This window comes from Sorex araneus, chromosome 4, assembly GCF_027595985.1.
Source record: "Sorex araneus isolate mSorAra2 chromosome 4, mSorAra2.pri, whole genome shotgun sequence".
NCBI classification, from domain to species: domain Eukaryota; kingdom Metazoa; phylum Chordata; class Mammalia; order Eulipotyphla; family Soricidae; genus Sorex; species Sorex araneus.
In genome coordinates this window covers 134437529-134455046 of record NC_073305.1, presented here as the reverse complement: position 1 = coordinate 134455046, position 17518 = coordinate 134437529, and the positions used below count along the sequence as shown (strand labels likewise).

At 41.2% G+C, this 17518-nt stretch overlaps 1 protein-coding gene across 2 annotated transcripts in view; it reads right to left on the bottom strand.

Moving 5' to 3' along the window:
* AFG1L (AFG1 like ATPase) overlaps positions 1–17518 on the bottom strand; it is a 191477-nt gene that overhangs the window by 115628 nt on the left and 58331 nt on the right. For both annotated transcript variants that reach the window (XR_008629796.1, XM_004605766.2), the window contains exon 6: positions 14819–14918. Coding sequence is in view for 1 of the 2 variants with exons in the window: in XM_004605766.2 (XP_004605823.1) it covers positions 14819–14918 (100 nt within the window). In the remaining variant the exon portion in view is untranslated. The remainder of the gene's footprint in view (positions 1–14818; positions 14919–17518) is intronic.

Below are 17518 nucleotides of genomic sequence, written 5' to 3'. Positions count from 1 at the left end.
GCTGAGGAGATAGATGAGTCTAGAGAAGGAAAGACAGCCAGAATTCAGAAGGTAAGGGGCTGGAGCAATAGCACAGCGGGTAGGGCATTTGCCTTGCACACAGCGGACCTGGGTTCAATTCCCAGCATCCCATATGGTCCCCTGAGCACTTGCAATGCCAGGAGGTAACCTCTGTGCATTGCCGGGTGTGACCCAAAAAACAAAAAAAAACACCAAAAAACAGAATTCAGAAGGTAAACTCACAGGCTAGTGTAATAAAGGGTTAAAAAAAAAGAACCTGGTTAAAAAGCCCTAGAAGATAGGTTGAAGCTCCTGGGTAAATCCTCACTGACAACTAATCAGCTGACGTGTGTAAGGAAATTACACGACCAAGAAATTACCAAGACCAAGAATCACCTGAAAGCATTAGAGAAAACCATCTTGGAAGTGGAGGAAAATACCTGTCTCCATTTGTCAGACTGAAAAGCCTCTTAAATTATGGGGTAGTAGGCAGAGACCTGAGAAGGAATTTATCTCAAGTAGTGAGAAAATCTAGTCTTAGACTAAATGATTCTTTGATCCGGCTATACAACAGTTAAACAGCACACCACCCCAAATCAAACAAGAAAAAGTAAAATTCATTTTTTAAAATTTTTTGTTAGTAAATCACCATGAGATACAGTTACAAACTTATGAACTTTCATATTTGCATTTTAGTCATACAATGATCATTTACCCATCCCTCCACCAGTGCCCATTCTCCACCAATGATCCCAGTATCCCTCTCACCACCCCCACTCCATCCCCCACCACCCCACCCTGCCTCTATTGCAGGGCATTCCCTTTTGTTCTCTCTCCTTTTGGGCGTTGTAGTTTGCAATAGAGGTACTGAGTGGCCATCATGTTCAGTCTATAGTCTACTTTCGGCACGCATCTGTCAACCTGAATGGGTCCTTCCAAATCCTCTACTTGGAGTTCCCTTCTCTATCTCAGCTGCCGGAAAAGTAAAATTCTTAGGTGGGAGAGATAATACAGTGGGTGGGGTGTTTGCTTTGAATGCAGCCAACATGTGTTCCATCCTTGGTACGCCATAAGATCCCCCAAGTCTGCCAGGAGTCATCCCTGAGTGCAGAGCCAGAACCAAGCCCTGAGCATCACCAAGTGTGACCCAAAACATAACTGAAGGCCAAACACAATGAAGCTGTGTACTCTTTTAGGGGCTGAATCTAAGCAGCGGCCCCTCCCCAAAAGCCAAGCACAAGAAGTAGGAAGAAAATGACACCAGGGCATATTAACAGCACAAAATGACACTGGGGCACAAACAGCTTTAAAGCAGAATAGGATTGGGATCACAGAGCATATGGTAAGACACATGCACGTGCAAGGCCCAGAGTTTAATCTCCCACACCACATGGCCCAAGGCAAACAGCAGGTATGACTTCCTAATCACCCTCCCTCCCGCCACCAAGCACTGCTGCAGGAGGTCATTATAAAAACTTTTTAAAGACTTAACTAAAGATTCAAAAAGGAATTAAAGAGAACACTTTAAAACATGAAGAAAGGGCTAGGGAGATTGTTCAAAAAGTCAGTGTGCATGCTTTGCAGGCTTAGAGGCCCAGGTTTGTACTGGCACCACATTAATCCCCTGAATATCATCAGGAGTGATCCATGAGCACAGAGATGAAGTAAACCCTGGGCACAGCTGGGCATAACGCACTCCTCCCCCCCCCAAAAAAAAAAAACTGGGCCCATTTTTTTAAATTGAGCTGTCTTCCTATTACAGATCTCTAGGATTTCCTTATACATTTTTTTTTTTTTTGCTTTTTGGGTCACACCCAGCGATGCTCAGGGGTCACTCCTCGCTCTGCACTCAGGAATTACTCCTGGTGGTGCTCGGGGGACCATATGTGATGCTGGGAATCGAACCTGGGTCGGCTGCATGCAAGGCAAACGCTCTACCTATTGTGCTATCACTCCAGCCCCCTCCTTATACGTTCTTGATACCATTTCCTCTGTCAAATACATAATCTGCAAATAATTTCTCTGTATGTGCAGCTTGACTATGAATTTTCTTTTCTTTTTTTGGGGGGATGGGGCTTATACCCAGGTGATGCTGAGGTGCTCAGGGGACCATGTGGGATGCTGGAAATCAAACCCTGGTCGGCCACAAACCAGGTAAAACACCCTCCCTGCTGTACTAGACACAAGGCCCAGGATACGAATTTTCTTAAGAAGCTTTTGGATAAGTATTTTGTTTTTGTTGTTTTCAGATCAAATTTATCAAATTTTAACAGTGTGGTTCTGTGACTTGTCTAAGAAATCTTTGCCTACCCATAAATTAAATGATATACTTCAATGTTTCTCAAAAAGGGGGGGAATAGAGAGAAAGACTTACTAACTGGAGAGCATGCTTTGCACAGAGAAGACCTGGGTTCAATCCCCAGTATCCCATCTTCTCCTGATCATTGTCAGGAGTGCCAACCCCCGCCCCCCACCAAGCTCTGGGCTGGGAATACCCTCTAAGCAATACCAGGTATGAATTCAAAACAAAGAACAAAGAAAACCAATGTTTCCCCTAATAGCTCTATTGTTTACTTTTGTATACCACATGAAGTTCAAAGCTGAATTCCTCCACATCAGTGTCCAGTTATTCCAGCATCATTTCTTTACACAGTAGTTTGCCTTTCTACCTATGTCTACCTATAAAGACTTCTATGGTACATCTACACAATGGAATATTACTCAGATGAAATAAAAGACGAAATCATGTGATCACCAAAAGAGTATCATGCTGAGTGAAGTTTGTCAGATGAACACAGAATTATCTGCCTCACATGTAAGATATAAAGAAACACAGTTGGAGAAAAACAAATTGCTACATGCACAAGCTTGGATGAGCCTCACGCATGAAGGAAGCAGCAGAGGAACCCAGGTGTGCGGGACCCGGGGCTGAGATCTCCAAGCCTGCTTGGATCAGGACTGGGCCTCTCCCACCACATCCCCTATTTTCCAGTAGCTAGGTGGCCACATTCAGAAACTGCCCCGGTGCCATATAACCCCATCAACAGCCAACATCCAGAGACCATAAAACCAAGCTCCCAAAAGTGGCCATGCAACATCTTATAGCCCAGTTCTCCCTCTTGGAGAACCTGGCAAGCTAACGAGAGTTTCCTGCCCACATGGAAGAGCCTGGGCGTATTCATATGCCAAAACTAGTGACAATGATGGGTCCCATTCTCCTGACCCTGAAGAGCCTCTAATGTGGCACCGTTGGGAAAAATGAGTCAAGAGAGGCTGCTAATATCCAGGGCTAGGACGAATGGAGACGTTACTGGGCCCGCTTGAGCAAATCGACACTCAACGGGATGACAGTGATACAGTGATACCTATGTCATAAAGTCAAATGATCATACAAGTAGGTTATATTTCTCAGCTTTCCTTTTCTGTTTAGTAATTGCCACTTATTAAATTTTCTCTCCTTATGCAGGGACCAAGCATTATAGGCACTGCTGCTGTTTAGCAAATCTTGAAGCCAGCTATTGCTTGTGCTTCAATATTGTAGTCCTTATTATTAAAGTGTTTACTTTCATCTTTAAAAGGTATCTTGAATTTTCATAAAAATATATATAATCAATTTGTTGATTTCTATCTCCTGCCAACTCAAAAAACACACATTATGACTGTGAATGCACTAAATATACATATTGATTTAGGAAGAAGTATTATTATTTTAAATACTGAATGTTCCAACCCAAGAGAAGAGTCTATAGATAGATAGAGTTCTATCCTTTTTTTTTTTTGATCTTCTTCTATTTCTCCCAGCAATGTAATTTAGTTTCCAGTTGTAGAAGTCATACAGATATTCTCTTTTTTTTCTTTTTTTTTTTTTTGCTTTTTGGGTCACACCTGCTGATGCACAGGGGTCACTCCTGGCTCTGCACTCAGGAATTACCCCTGGTGGTGCTCAGGGGACCATATGGGATGCTGGGAATCGAACCTGGGTTGGCCGCGTGCAAGGCAAACGCCCTCCCCGCTGTGCTATCGCTCCAGCCCCAGTCATACAGATTTTCTGCTATAAAATGTTTTTGATGTAAATTTGTCTTTTTATTTCCTCCCATGATCTGAAGAGAAACCAGAGTAGCGAGTAGAGCTTTTGCCTTGCACGCGACTGACCCGGGTTGGATTCTTCCACCCCTCTCGGAGAGCCTGGCAAGCTACTGAGAGTATCCCACCCACATGGCAGAGCCTGGCAAGCTACCTGTGACGTATTCAATATGCCAAAGCCAGTAACAACAAGTCTCACAATGGAGGCATTACTGGTGCCCGCTCGAGCAAATCGATGAGCAAAGGGACGACAGTGCTACAGTGCTATTTTCTCCCACATGTAGGATAACATTGGTTTGTCCTTTCTGCCTTGCCACAGGGAGCTTAAGTTTACTACATTACTCCCATCACAGTGCTCCCATTCCTGTGTTTATTTGTAACTTCTTTCTTTGTGCTTTATTAACTTATAAATATTGTTTTTCTCTTCTCCTTAAGTCCTTTGCATAGTTAATTCAAAGCTATGTCCTTTTTGTATGGGCACAAGAAGACAGTTAATGTTATGCTTTTGTAACGTGGAAGTTAATTGACTCCAGATAATATTTACCTCCTGGACATCTGTTCTCTCAACTTAAGCCTCAGTTGCTCTTACTTCCTAGCACCCCCAAAAGCAGGGTTCCAACGAGGGACTGGATGGACCCAGGGCAAGTGGTGAGCCATGTTCTACCCTGACATCGAGATGGGCCTGGCCAAAATGCCATAATGCTTAACTATAAGTTAAGAGCTTGGTCATGGACAAATTCTGTCATGATCCAAAAAGTAATAACTAGATTTGGACCCTGCTAGGGTTAGGAATGATTAATTTGGCTTGAGCACTGTAGTCTGAGTCTGTGGCAAGATGTTCCCCAGTGAGCTGCCCTACAAGCCTCAATGTATCTCTTACTGTGTCCATACAAAAATATCTAATATTGCCCTCTCCTCCGGACTGCCGGCCGAGTGGCCGGCATACCGACCCCAAGCGCCGCCGCCATTCTGTCTTCCAGCAAAGGTCTGTGACGTTCCCTCGACCCACCCTTCCGGACCCAGCCTGCTCCGCGGCCCTGAGCACCCTGCGCTTCCCTCCCCTCCGGACTGCCGGCTGAGTGGCCGGCACGCCGACCCCAAGTGCTGCCGCCATTCTGTCTTCCGGCAAAGGAAACAGGGATACTCATCTTCAAGGGCCCTCTTTCATACCACAATAACAACATGAAGAAACAGCGAAAATCCCCAGTGCAAGCAGAGGACGATCAAAGGAGTCCGGAAACCTCAAGGGGCGTTTCCTACAAACTTGACCTCTCTGAGAAAGAATTCAGAGTTGAAATCCTCAACATGTTCAATGAACTCAATGCAAAGATGGACAACTTCAAGGAAGACCTGGCAGAAACAATACAACAGACAGCCGACAAAATACGGGAAGAAATGAGAGCAGAAATAAAAAACCTTCAAAAAGAAATGAAGGATTCGGTACATGAAATCAAAAACTCTCTGGATGCCCTCAACAATAGGATGACTGCAGCTGAAGACAGAATCAGTATGCTTGAAGATGAGCTGCAAGAGGCTTACAGGCAACAACAAACCATGGCAAGGGACCTCAAAATAGCTCTAGCCAGAATCAGAGTCCTAGGGGATGATTTCAAGAGGAACAACATTAGAATCATTGGACTACCAGAACCACAGGGAACCAACCCCAACGAAAAAGACACAGTCAAACAAATCACTGTAGAAAACTTCCCACAGCTGGACAATGCGGGCATCCAGATTCAAGGCGCCCGAAGAGTGCCAGCTAAAAGAGATCCTAATAGAAAAATCCCAAGACATATCATAGTTACAATGATGAACATCGTTTTCAGAGAGACACAATACTGCAAGCAGCAAGGTCCAAGAAGGAAATTGCATACAAAGGAGCACCTCTTAGACTCACAGCAGATCTATCAGAGGAAACCCTCCAAGCTCAAAGGCAATGGTGGGATATAGTGAAAAAACTCAATGAAATCAACGCTTCACCAAGAATACTTTATCCGGCTAAACTCTCATTCAAACTAGAAGGAATCATACACTACTTTGGGGATAAACAACAGCTCAGGAACTTCATAGACTCAAAACCAAACCTAAAAGAAGCACTAAAGGGGCTATTGTAAGACAAGAACAACCCCTACAAGCACAACAAACCCTTGCACAAAGATGGCACAAAATCCCATAACAATAATCTCCCTTAATGTCAATGGTCTGAATTCACCAATTAAGAGACACAGACTGGCAAAACGGATTCAGAGACTGAACCCAACATTCTGCTGCCTGCAAGAAACACATCTGAATAGCCAGAACAAACACAGACTCAAAGTCAAAGGATGGAAAACAATCCTGCAAGCAAACAACTCCCTCAAGAAAGCTGGGGTGGTGTTACTAGTATCGGACAACATAGACTTCAGGCTGAAAAAGATTAGAAGGGATAGGAAGGCCACTTTTTATTAATCACGGGATGTGTACATCAGGAAGAAATCACACTCCTAAATGTCTACGCACCCAATGAGGGACCAGCTAAATACCTACAACAGCTGCTAAGAGACCTTAAGAAGGACATCTCAAGCAACACAATAGTAGTTGGAGACTTCAACACCGCACTGTCTCCTCTGGACAGATCAAGAAGATTAAAACTCACCAAGGAAATACTGGCTTTGAAGGAAGAAATAGAAGAGAGAGGGCTAATAGATCTATACAGCGCTTTATATACCCAAAAAAAGGAATACACATTCTTTTCCAGTGCACATGGAACATTTTCCAGAATAGACCATGCGCTAGGCCACACAGCATACCTCAACAGAATCAAAAAGATAGACATTGTACCAGCTATCTTTTCAGACCATGATGCACTGAAGATAAAACTTAACTGTGGACAGATGCAGAAAACCAAATCAAACACCTGGAAATTAAATAGCTCTATATTGAACAATGAGTGGGTCAGGAAGGAAATCAAGGAAGAAATCAAAAGGTACCTAGAAACAAATGAGAATGAAGACACGAGCTACCAGAACCTGTGGGACGCAGCTAAAGCCGTTTTAAGGGGAAAATTTATAGCTCTGCAAGCATATCTCAAGAAGGAAGAAAGGGCCCACATAAATAACTTGACTTCACAGCTCAAGACGTTAGAAAAGGACCAACAAAAGGAGCCCAAACCAGGCAAAAGGAAAGAGATAACAAAACTTAGAGCAGAAATTAACGACATGGAAACCCAAAAGACAATTCGAAAGATCAATGAAACCAAGAGCTGGTTCTTCGAGAAAATAAACAAGATTGATAAACCACTAGCAAGACTCACAAAGAAAGAGAGAGAACCCTTATAAGCCGAATCAGAGATGAAAAGGGGGACATCACAACAGAAACCAATGAAATTCAAAAGATCATCAGAGACTACTTTGAAAATCTCTATGCCACGAAACAAGAGAACCTAGAAGAAATGGATAAATTCCTCGACTCCTATAATCTCCCAAGGCTGAACCAAGAAGACCTGGAGTACCTGAATAGTCCAATTAACATCAAGGAAATTGAAATGGTAATCAAAAGTCTTCCCAAAAACAAAAGCCCTGGTCCAGACGGATTCACTAGCGAGTTCTTCCAAACATTTAAAGAGGACCTTTTGCCAGTCCTTCTCAAGCTTTTCCAGGAAATTGAAGAAACAGAAACCCTCCCAAACAGTTTCTATGAGGCTCATATCTCCCTAATACCAAAAGCAAACAAAGACACCACAAAAAAAGAAAACTACAGGCCAATATTCCTGATGAACACAGATGCGAAGATCCTCAACAAAATATTAGCAAATAGAATTCAACAACTCATCAAAAAGATCATACACCACGACCAAGTGGGATTCATCCCAGAGATGCAAGGATGGTTTAACATCCAGAAATCAATCAACATAATCCATCATATCAACAAAAGAAAAGATAAAAATCATATAATCATATCAATAGATGCAGAGAAAGCATTTGACAAGATCCAGCATCCGTTTATGATGAAAACACTCGCCAAAATGGGTATAGAAGGGACCTTCCTCAATATAGTCAAAGCCATTTATCACAGCCTATGGCAAGCATTGTCCTCAATGGGGAAAAACTAAGAGCCTTCCCTCTGAGAACAGGGACAAGACAAGGATGCCCACTCTCTCCACTTTTGTTCAATATAGTACTGGAAGTACTTGCAATAGCGATTAGGCAAGAAAAAGATATTAAGGGCATTCAGGTAGGAAAGGAAGAAATCAAGCTCTCACTATTCGCAGATGATATGATACTATACCTAGAGAACCCTAAAACCTCTACCAAGAAACTCCTAGAAACAATAGACTCGTATAGTAAAGTTGCAGGCTATAGAATCAATACCCAAAAGTCCATGGCTTTCCTATATGCAAATAATGAGAGAGAAGAAAGTGACCTGAGAAAAGCAATCCCATTCACAACTGCGCCTCAAAAAATCAAGTACCTCGGAATCAGCTTAACAAAGGAGGTAAAGGACTTGTATAATGAAAACTATAAAACATTACTTCAGGAAATAAAAGAGGACACGAGGAAATGGAAAGACATCCCCTGCTCATGGATTGGAAGAATTAATATTGTCAAAATGGCAATTCTCCCCAAAGCATTGTACAAATTCAATGCGATCCCTATAGGAATACCCTTGACATTCTTCAAAGAAATGGAGCAACGCTCCTGAAATTCATATGGAACAATAAGCCCCCACGAATAACTAAAGCAATCCTTGGGAAAAAGAAAATGGGAGGAATCAACCTCCCCAACTTCCAACTCTACTACAAAGCGGTAGTCATTAAAACAGCATGGTATTGGAACAAAGGCAGAGCTGCAGACCAATGGAATAGGGTTGAATACTCTGACATACACCCCCAAATATATGATCATCTAATCTTTGATAAGGGAGCAAGAAATGTGAAGTGGAGCAAGGAAAGCATGTTTAACAAATTGTGCTGGCAAAACTGGATGGCTACATGCAAAAAAATGGGCTTAGACCTCCATCTATCACCATGTACAAAAATCAGATCAAAATGGATTAAAGACCTCAACATCAGACCAGAATCCCTAAAATACATTGAAGATAAGGTTGGCAAAACCCTCCACGACATTGAAGCCAAAGGTATCTTCAAAGCTGACACGCCACTGGCCAAGCAAGTGAAAACAAAGATAAATAAATGGGACTATCTCAAACTAAGAAGCTTCTGCAACTCAAAAGAAACAGTGACCAAAATACAAAGACAATTTACAGAATGGGAAAGGATATTTATGCAGTACCCATCCGATAAAGGGTTGATAACAAGGATATACAATGCACTGGTTGAACTCCACAAGAAGAAAACTGCCAACCCAATCAAAAAATGGGGTGATGAAATGAACAGAAACTTTTCCAAAGAAGAAATCCGAATGGCTGAGAGGCACATGAGAAAATGTTCAACATCACTAATTATCAGGGAGATTGAGATCAAAACAACAATGAGATATCATCTCACATCACAGAGATTGGCCCACATCCCCAAAAACAAAAGCAACCGGTGTTGGCGTGGATGTGGGGAGAAAGGGACTCTCCTTCACTGCTGGTGGGAATGCCGAATGGTTCAGCCCTTTTTTAAAACAATATGGACGATTCTCAAAAAGTTAGAAATTGAGCTCCCATTTGACCCAGCAATACACTCCTGGGAATATATCCCGGAGAGGCAAAAAACGTATAGTAGAGATGACATCTGCATTTCCATGTTCATTGCCGCTCTGTTTATAATAGCCACAATATGGAAAAAACAAGAGTGCCCAAAAACAGATGATTGGCTAAAGAAACTCTGGTATATTTACACAATGGAATACTATGTAGCTGTCAGAAAACATGAAGTCATGAAATTTGCATATAAGTGGATCAACATGGAAAGTATCATGCTGAGTGAAATGAGTCAGAAAGAAAGAGACAGACATAGAAAGACCGCACTCATATGTGGAATATAAAGTAGCTGAGAGGTACAAGCTTACAATCGTGTGATTCCTGGCAGACATTTCTCTGGACTTAGTTACTAAAATACTAAAATACAGAAATCCAAAACTATGCTGCTGCTAGTGTGGCCTCCTGACCTCATATCTCTTCATTCTCAGCAATGGAAAACAAATTACCAAATGCTTTCTTTTCAGCAGATCGACTTTAGGGGGGAGAAACTCCAAATCAATAATAGTGAATTTTTTTGTTTAAATATTGAATGTAATCAAAGTAAAGTGAAATTTACCAGTTACACGTGCGGGGTGGAGGGCTGGGGAGGTGGGGGGAAGGGGGGAGGCATATCGTGATTTTTGGTGGTGGAATATGTGCACTGGTGAAGGGATGGGTGTTTGAGCATTGTATAACTGAGACTTTAACCTGAAAGCTTTGTAACTTTCCACATGGTGAATCAATAAAAGAATTAAAATATATATATATATCTAATATTAAGATGTTAATTATGTTACTGGACTAAAGAGAAGAGGAACACCTCTAGGTGGTGTTTCTGCCTTTAAACCTGATGGGCAGTCAGGAAGGGCTTTTTTTTTTTATTTTTGGGTCATACCCAGCAATGAACAGGTGTTACTCCTGGCATGCACTCAGGAATTACTGCTGGCAGTGCTCAGGGGACCATATGAGATGCTGGGAATTGAACCTGGGTTGGCCACGTGCAAGGCAAATGCCCTATCCACTGTGCTATCACTCCAGCCCCTATGGAAGGGCTTTCTTATGTTTATTTTGCTACTGGACTAGGTGTAGGGTTGGCCCAGAGTGCTAGGGTGGAGAGACAAGGTGTGGAGAGATGAGAGAGTTGGAGGGAGATGAGAGAGAGACCAGGGCAGCAAGGTGGGGCACAGAGAGACTAGCAAGGAGACAGAGGGAGAAGGATGTAGGGGAAGAATACAGGAGGAGGCATGTGGAGAGAAAGCCCAGGCAGCGAGATGGAGAGCAGAGAGATGAGCGGGAGAGACAGGCGGAGACGGGAATGAGGGGCAGTGTGAGACTAGAATGGGAGCTCAGAGAGACTGGAACAGGCACGTGGGGAGAATGGAATAACTGGCATCTGATCAGTTGAACAGTTTGGCCCTCATTTTCTTCTCCATCTGGCCCACAGGACAGGTGGCCAGGCTGGACGAGTGATCGAAGACCACCCAACCGGGACGGAGCCGGGGAGAGCCGCCGGGGCCTTCCCTAGCCACCCCGGAAATTATACACCCACCCAACACACTTTTTTGTTTTTTGTTTGTTTGTTGGCCACACCCAGTGATGCTCAGGGTTTATTTCTGTTTATTCCTGTCTCTCTGCTCAGTGATGCTAGTGGTGCTTAGGAGAATATATGCAATGCTGGGGTTCACCCCCATTCAAGGCAAGGATCTTAGACCCTGTAGTCTCTCTCCCAAGCCCTATTTCCTTTGTTTTTACAGCAAGCATATAAAGTTATTCCTGATTTTTATGTACTAACTTTGATTTTGCTAAGTTCACATATTAATTATGACCTTATTTGGAGATTTTAAAACTATGTCTGTTATCGATGTCTTCAACATAAAAGGACTTATTATGTTTTCTATGAGAACACGTCAATTTTATTGCTAACTTGCATGGGCATCAAGGAAGAGGGGCATTTCAAAGGCCTTTCTTGTTGAGTCATTATAGGAATCAAAAGCATTCAGTTGGTTCTTGACAGACTATACACAAAAAGGAAAATTAGAAAAAGACTATTTTAGTTCTTCCTTTCTATTCTTGTATATTATGTTTCTTTTCTCTTGCCTTATTTCAATACTAGAACTTTTGATATTTATTTACTACAAGAAAAAAAGTGTAAGAACTCTTGCCTTGATTCCAGTCTGTGGGGGAGACTGTTCAGTATTTCACCATTAAGGAGCCAAGAGATAGTACAGTTGGTAAGATACTTTCCTTACATGCGACCAACCAGCTCTGATCCCTAGCACCATAAATGGTGCCCCAACAACTGTCAGAAGCATCCCTGTGCACAGAGCCAAGAGTAAGGTGTGACCCCAAACAAAATAACTCATGAGCATAGGTGATTATGCCCCCCCAAAAGCATCTATTAGATTTCAGTAGATGATTTTTTTTATCAGATTACATAAAAAAAAGTCCTAGTTGTTGTTGTTTTTAAATAAAATGCTGTAGCACTGTAGCAATGTCGTCCCATTGTTCATCGATTTGCTCAAGCAGGCACCAGTAATGTCTCCATTGTGAGACTCCTTGTTACTGTTTTTGGCATATTGAATACGACACAGGTAGCTTGCCAGGCTCTGCTGTGCGGGCGGGATACTCTCAGTAGCTTGCCAGGCTTTCCAAGAGGGACAAAGAAATTGAACCCGGGTCGGCCGCGTGCAAGGCAAATGCCATACCCACTGTCTCCATTGTGAGACTCCTTGTTACTGTTTTTGGCATATCGAATATGCCACGGGTAGCTTGCCAGGCTCTGCCGTGCAGGCAAAATACTCTGGGTAGCTTGCCGGGCTCTCTGAAAGGGGTGGAGGAATCGAACCTGGGTTGTCTGCGTGCAAAGCAAATGCCCTACTCACTGTGCTATCACTCCAGCCCCCAGCCATTATAAAATCCAATAATACTATATCCAAATTCTGACTTGTGGAGTTTGCTTGGACTTGAAGTGAGCCTACAGTGACACTCTCCCAATACTCCACCTGGGATGGGACATCTAAAGCTACGTGTCAGATGTCTGTTAATTTCACATACCTGCATTTTCCCACTTTTTCTTTAAGATTGTTATTCTTATTCCAAAATATCTTCATTTATCACTTCTTTTTGGCCTATGGGCAGCTAAGATCACTTGCTACAGATGGACATTTATGTCATACCAACTCTCCATTGGCACCAGGATAAGGAAGATTCATTTGTCCATCTCCAGACCATCGTCTGCTGGACATTAACATCTATCTCCCCATAGATTACCTTATATTCAATGAACTGCAAATTTACTCATTAACTTTTCCTCAAAACTTGTCTCCCTTCTTTTTCTCGCTCTCTCTTTTTTCTACCTTCTCTCTCTTTTACACACACACACACACACACATACACAAACACACACACACACACACACATACACGCACACACACACCACTAATTATCCAGTATCCAGTGAGGCAAGCTAGAGACCTAAGAATAATTTGAAATACCTCTATTATTCCCCCAATGCCTCCACCCACCACCAGCAACTCATAGTAGATAACTACTAGTAGGTGTGACTTCCTGCCATTGCCTCTCATCTCCATCCTTCCAGTCTCTGCTTAGACTTCCTCAAACCAAGCTGCCACCATTTCCCACTAGAAGGTTACAAATAGTCATCCAAAAGTTCCTCCATCCTTTCAAGCCAAGCTCAAGGTGCCCATAGAGTATGTACAAGCAGAGAACCAGAGAAAAAGTGCAGACCAAGAAATCTCAAAGGGCTGAAAGCATGTTCTATATTCTGGAGGTTTGAGTTGAATCCCCAAACTCCTTATGGTTCCTTGAGTACCAGCAGAAATCACCCCCAGGCAGAGTCAGGAATAGACTCTGACAAGGAGGATTCATCTGTGGTTGGAACCCTGCCTCAAGTGCTGGGGAGAAGGCAACTGGAACAGAGAAGCGACCATTATGATCATTGGAAATGATCACTCTGGATAGGAACTGCATGCTGAAAGTAGGTACAAGAACAAACACGATAACCTCTCAGTATCTGTGTTATAGACCGTAGTTCTCAGAAGAAGGGAGGGAGGGAGAGAGGGAAGGCAGGTAAGGAGGGAAGGGAGGGAAGGAGAGAAGGAGGGAGGGAGGAAAAGGGAGGAGGGACGGAAAGGGAGGGGCAGGTGGAAAAGGAGGGAGGCAAAGAGAGGAGAGAGAGAAAGAGAGAGAGAGAGAGAGAGAGAGAGAGAGAGAGAGAGAGAGAGAGAAGGAAAGTGCCTGCCATAGAGGCAGGCGCTGGGGAAGGGGGGTAATGTAAGGAAAAGGAGGGAAACTAGGGTCATTGGTAGTGGGAAATGGACACGGGTGGAGCAATGGGTGTTGGATCATTGTATGACTGAAACCTGATCATGAACAGCTTTGTAACTGAATCTCATGGTGACTCAATTAAAAAAATTAAATTAAAAAATAAAATAAAAACCATAATCATCATCATCATCATAATGATTCCAAAGCAAAAAAAATAAAAGGAGTATGCCCTAAGCACCACTAGGCATGATCCCAAAACCCAAAAAAAATATTATCTAACGCATAAAACATTTAGAGTGCATAAAATATTATTTTTGGTTCCTTAGACCTTTAAGTGACCACATGATAGACTGAAAGATACACAATTTTAAACTCATAGTGTCTATCTAAATAATACTTTTATTTTAATAGTGATTTTGTAATAAGCCACAAGTACTTTTTTAAAAACAGTATTAGAAACTAATCATGCAAGATAGCTTTAAGTCTTTTTCTAAAACTTAATTGGGAGTTTGTCTTTCATTTCATTGAGTTTCTTTTATTATGGCCCATAAAAAGCAGTAAAAAGGCCTGCAATGCTTTTGATATCTACATATTACTCAGAAAAACAGCAAGTGCAGCAAGCACAGATCACCTATATTTAGCTTGTCAAGAAAATAAACATTTTTTAAAATACAAATACTAACTGATTTATTAACACAATAAAATGAGTACAAAGTTATAGCTTCCTAAAAAGCTTGTTAGTTTCCACCTAATTGGATGATACTAGCACAATGTTTGTTTTTACCTTCCGGTGGCCTGTTGGATGTTGCCACAACGACGACCCCGTTTCTGAACAGATTTTCAAAAAGCTGTTTCAGAATCATGGCATCAGCAATGTCAGTGACCTATGGACAACAACACATTTGTTTTATTTTAATTTCACTTCTGCTCTAACAAATTTGCTAATGGCTCATCTGAAAAAAAAAAAGATGGAAATGAATTCCAAGAGAAAAATTCTAATTATCATCATGAAGAAAAGAGTAGATAATTAAAAGCATGAAAGACTGCATAATAGTATTTTTAACTTGATTTCATTTTTACAAGCCTATCATTTCTGCACAAATTATCAAATGGTTCTGTTAACTTCTTTTACAGAACTATAGGTGGAAAGCACAAGATAATTGTCTCATGCATTTAGGAAGTCTCACTAATTAGAATATGACCCAACTCCTTCCTCCTTCCCCCATCATTGTCAACCCCTTCCTACCCCTCACCTTCCAAGGGGGCAAGTGGTGGCAGGGAGGAGTGAGATTTCTAATACCTTTCTGGAAAAGGCCCCCCAAAAGGTGACTTTAGATGGTCATGGGACTTTAGCAATAAGGACAAGTAGCCAGTGAGACATAATCAGCTGCTGTTGAAAATAGAATGATATGACATAGATACTATTGTGCAATTGTTGCACAAAACAATTCAACAGATGGCCCATCACAAAAATAAGCAATTTCATTGTTCTTTTTAAGTGCCTTCTATTACTGTCCATGAATAATCAAAAGGCACTGCAGTCACTTCCAGCACAGCCAGCCTCTGCTAACCTTCACAAACACAAATATTCCTTCTTCAAAAGAGAGAAAAAGGGAAAGAGAGAGAGAAACAGAGAAAAAAAACCTTACAAGAAAGGTTAAAACTGTGTTAAAAAAAAAAACTTATGGTAAAAACAGAAATACCTGATATTGATTCTAACAATTATTAGGTACACTGAACATTTTAAAAATATTATTTTTCATTTGGATTTTTCATTTTTGTACACATGACAAAACTATTTTTTAACCCACAATTAACAAGTGAGCTTAGTGATAACTTTTAAAAGGCTTTTAAATACCAGAGAGAGAGAGCCAAAAAGATCGTACAGGGCTTACGGAGCTTAACTTGAACATAGTAGCGTCCCCTTCTCCCCCACCTTCTGCCTGACCACCCCAGTACCTTCAGAAGGGATCCCTGAGAACAGAGCGAGGGTTAAGACCTGGGAACCTCCAGGTCTGGTCCACCAAAACATGAAACAAAACAAAAAGTAAATAAAATAAATAGAAATCATAAAGAAATAGAAAAATTAAAGGGAAAGAAGTTGACCTCATAAATGTATAGTAAAGATTGCTGTTAATTATTACAATTCTCTTTACGAGAAAACATAAGTTTTTATAAGTAAGTTAATATTTATTAACTTACTTATTAGCACATCTTGAACCTTTCAATAAACTTGTTTTCTATTCACAAAATAATACTGAACAATATATATCACACTACTATTTTTAAACCACATTAGAGTTTCTAGTAGATGTCTTTCAAATTAGATCACAATATTTAAAACTACCAACAAAATGGTTACAACAGAAGCAATAACAACCTGGGTAGTATAGATCTACATCACTTTTCTCTTAGAAGTTCATTTCTTCCCACCTGAACAAAACAAACTTTGGTCAGAAAAAGGCAGGTATGAAGATCTTTTGTTTTTGCTGCTTTGCAATAACTTTGAAACATTAAAAAAAATAGACAGAATTTCTTGCACTAAAAGAGTTCAGGACTACACAAACATTAAAATAAAAGGGAAAGTGGCACAAATGCTATTAAATTTGAATGTTAGGATCACCGTCAAATTTTGCTTCCACAAAAACACTCACAGAGAAGGTCTTTTTCCAATGCTTAGACACCAGTGGAATCTCTGATGAGATGACAGAAGAGGCTCACAGATTTTAGAAGCCACTGCACTTTTTAACCAGATTTTCAATATACTGACCTTTTCCGAATTTTAGAAAAAAAAAAAAAAAGATCCCTTGACTATATCACTGAATCACAGGGAAAAAAAATAGATTTTGTGCTCTAAGTTTCAAAAAAAAAAAAATGAAGAGAAGCTTAGCTTTTAACAGCACAGTTTTAAACTGGAAGTTGAAGAAAACAAATAATATAGACTTGTTGCTGAATTATAATTTGTTGGTTTTGTGTTAAGGAATGCTTTTGCTCTAACAGAGTAAATTAATTTGGAGAAGCCATAGCTAATTAATAAAGGAGGAGTCACCTGGCATAGTCGGGTGCCAGTGCATACTCTTTTGATCTTGTCCTCACATTTGTTCAGCTTTGCCGGGGAACAAAAATTTTACAGTATAAGTGAACAGAAGACAACTGGCCACACATTCTTGGAGAGCGGGCTTTTTCAGCACCCAGCATTTCATTACCACCAGGAACAAAAGAGAAGGCTACAGATTACCAATAAGGGTAGTGTGCTAATACAGAGTGGAGACATTTCATTAGCATTAACGAGAAAAGATTTTTATATGACCTAGAGTTGCTTTCCATTATAACTCACTTAAGTAAAAAAGAAAAAAAAAAAGCTAATGGTTAATTTACATGTGTAAGTACTTGAGTCTCAGTCATCCACTGATTGGTACAGTGCCAGGTAATGAGTGACAAACATAAGCATGCATTATCAGTAATTAGTCTTAGCACAAAAATA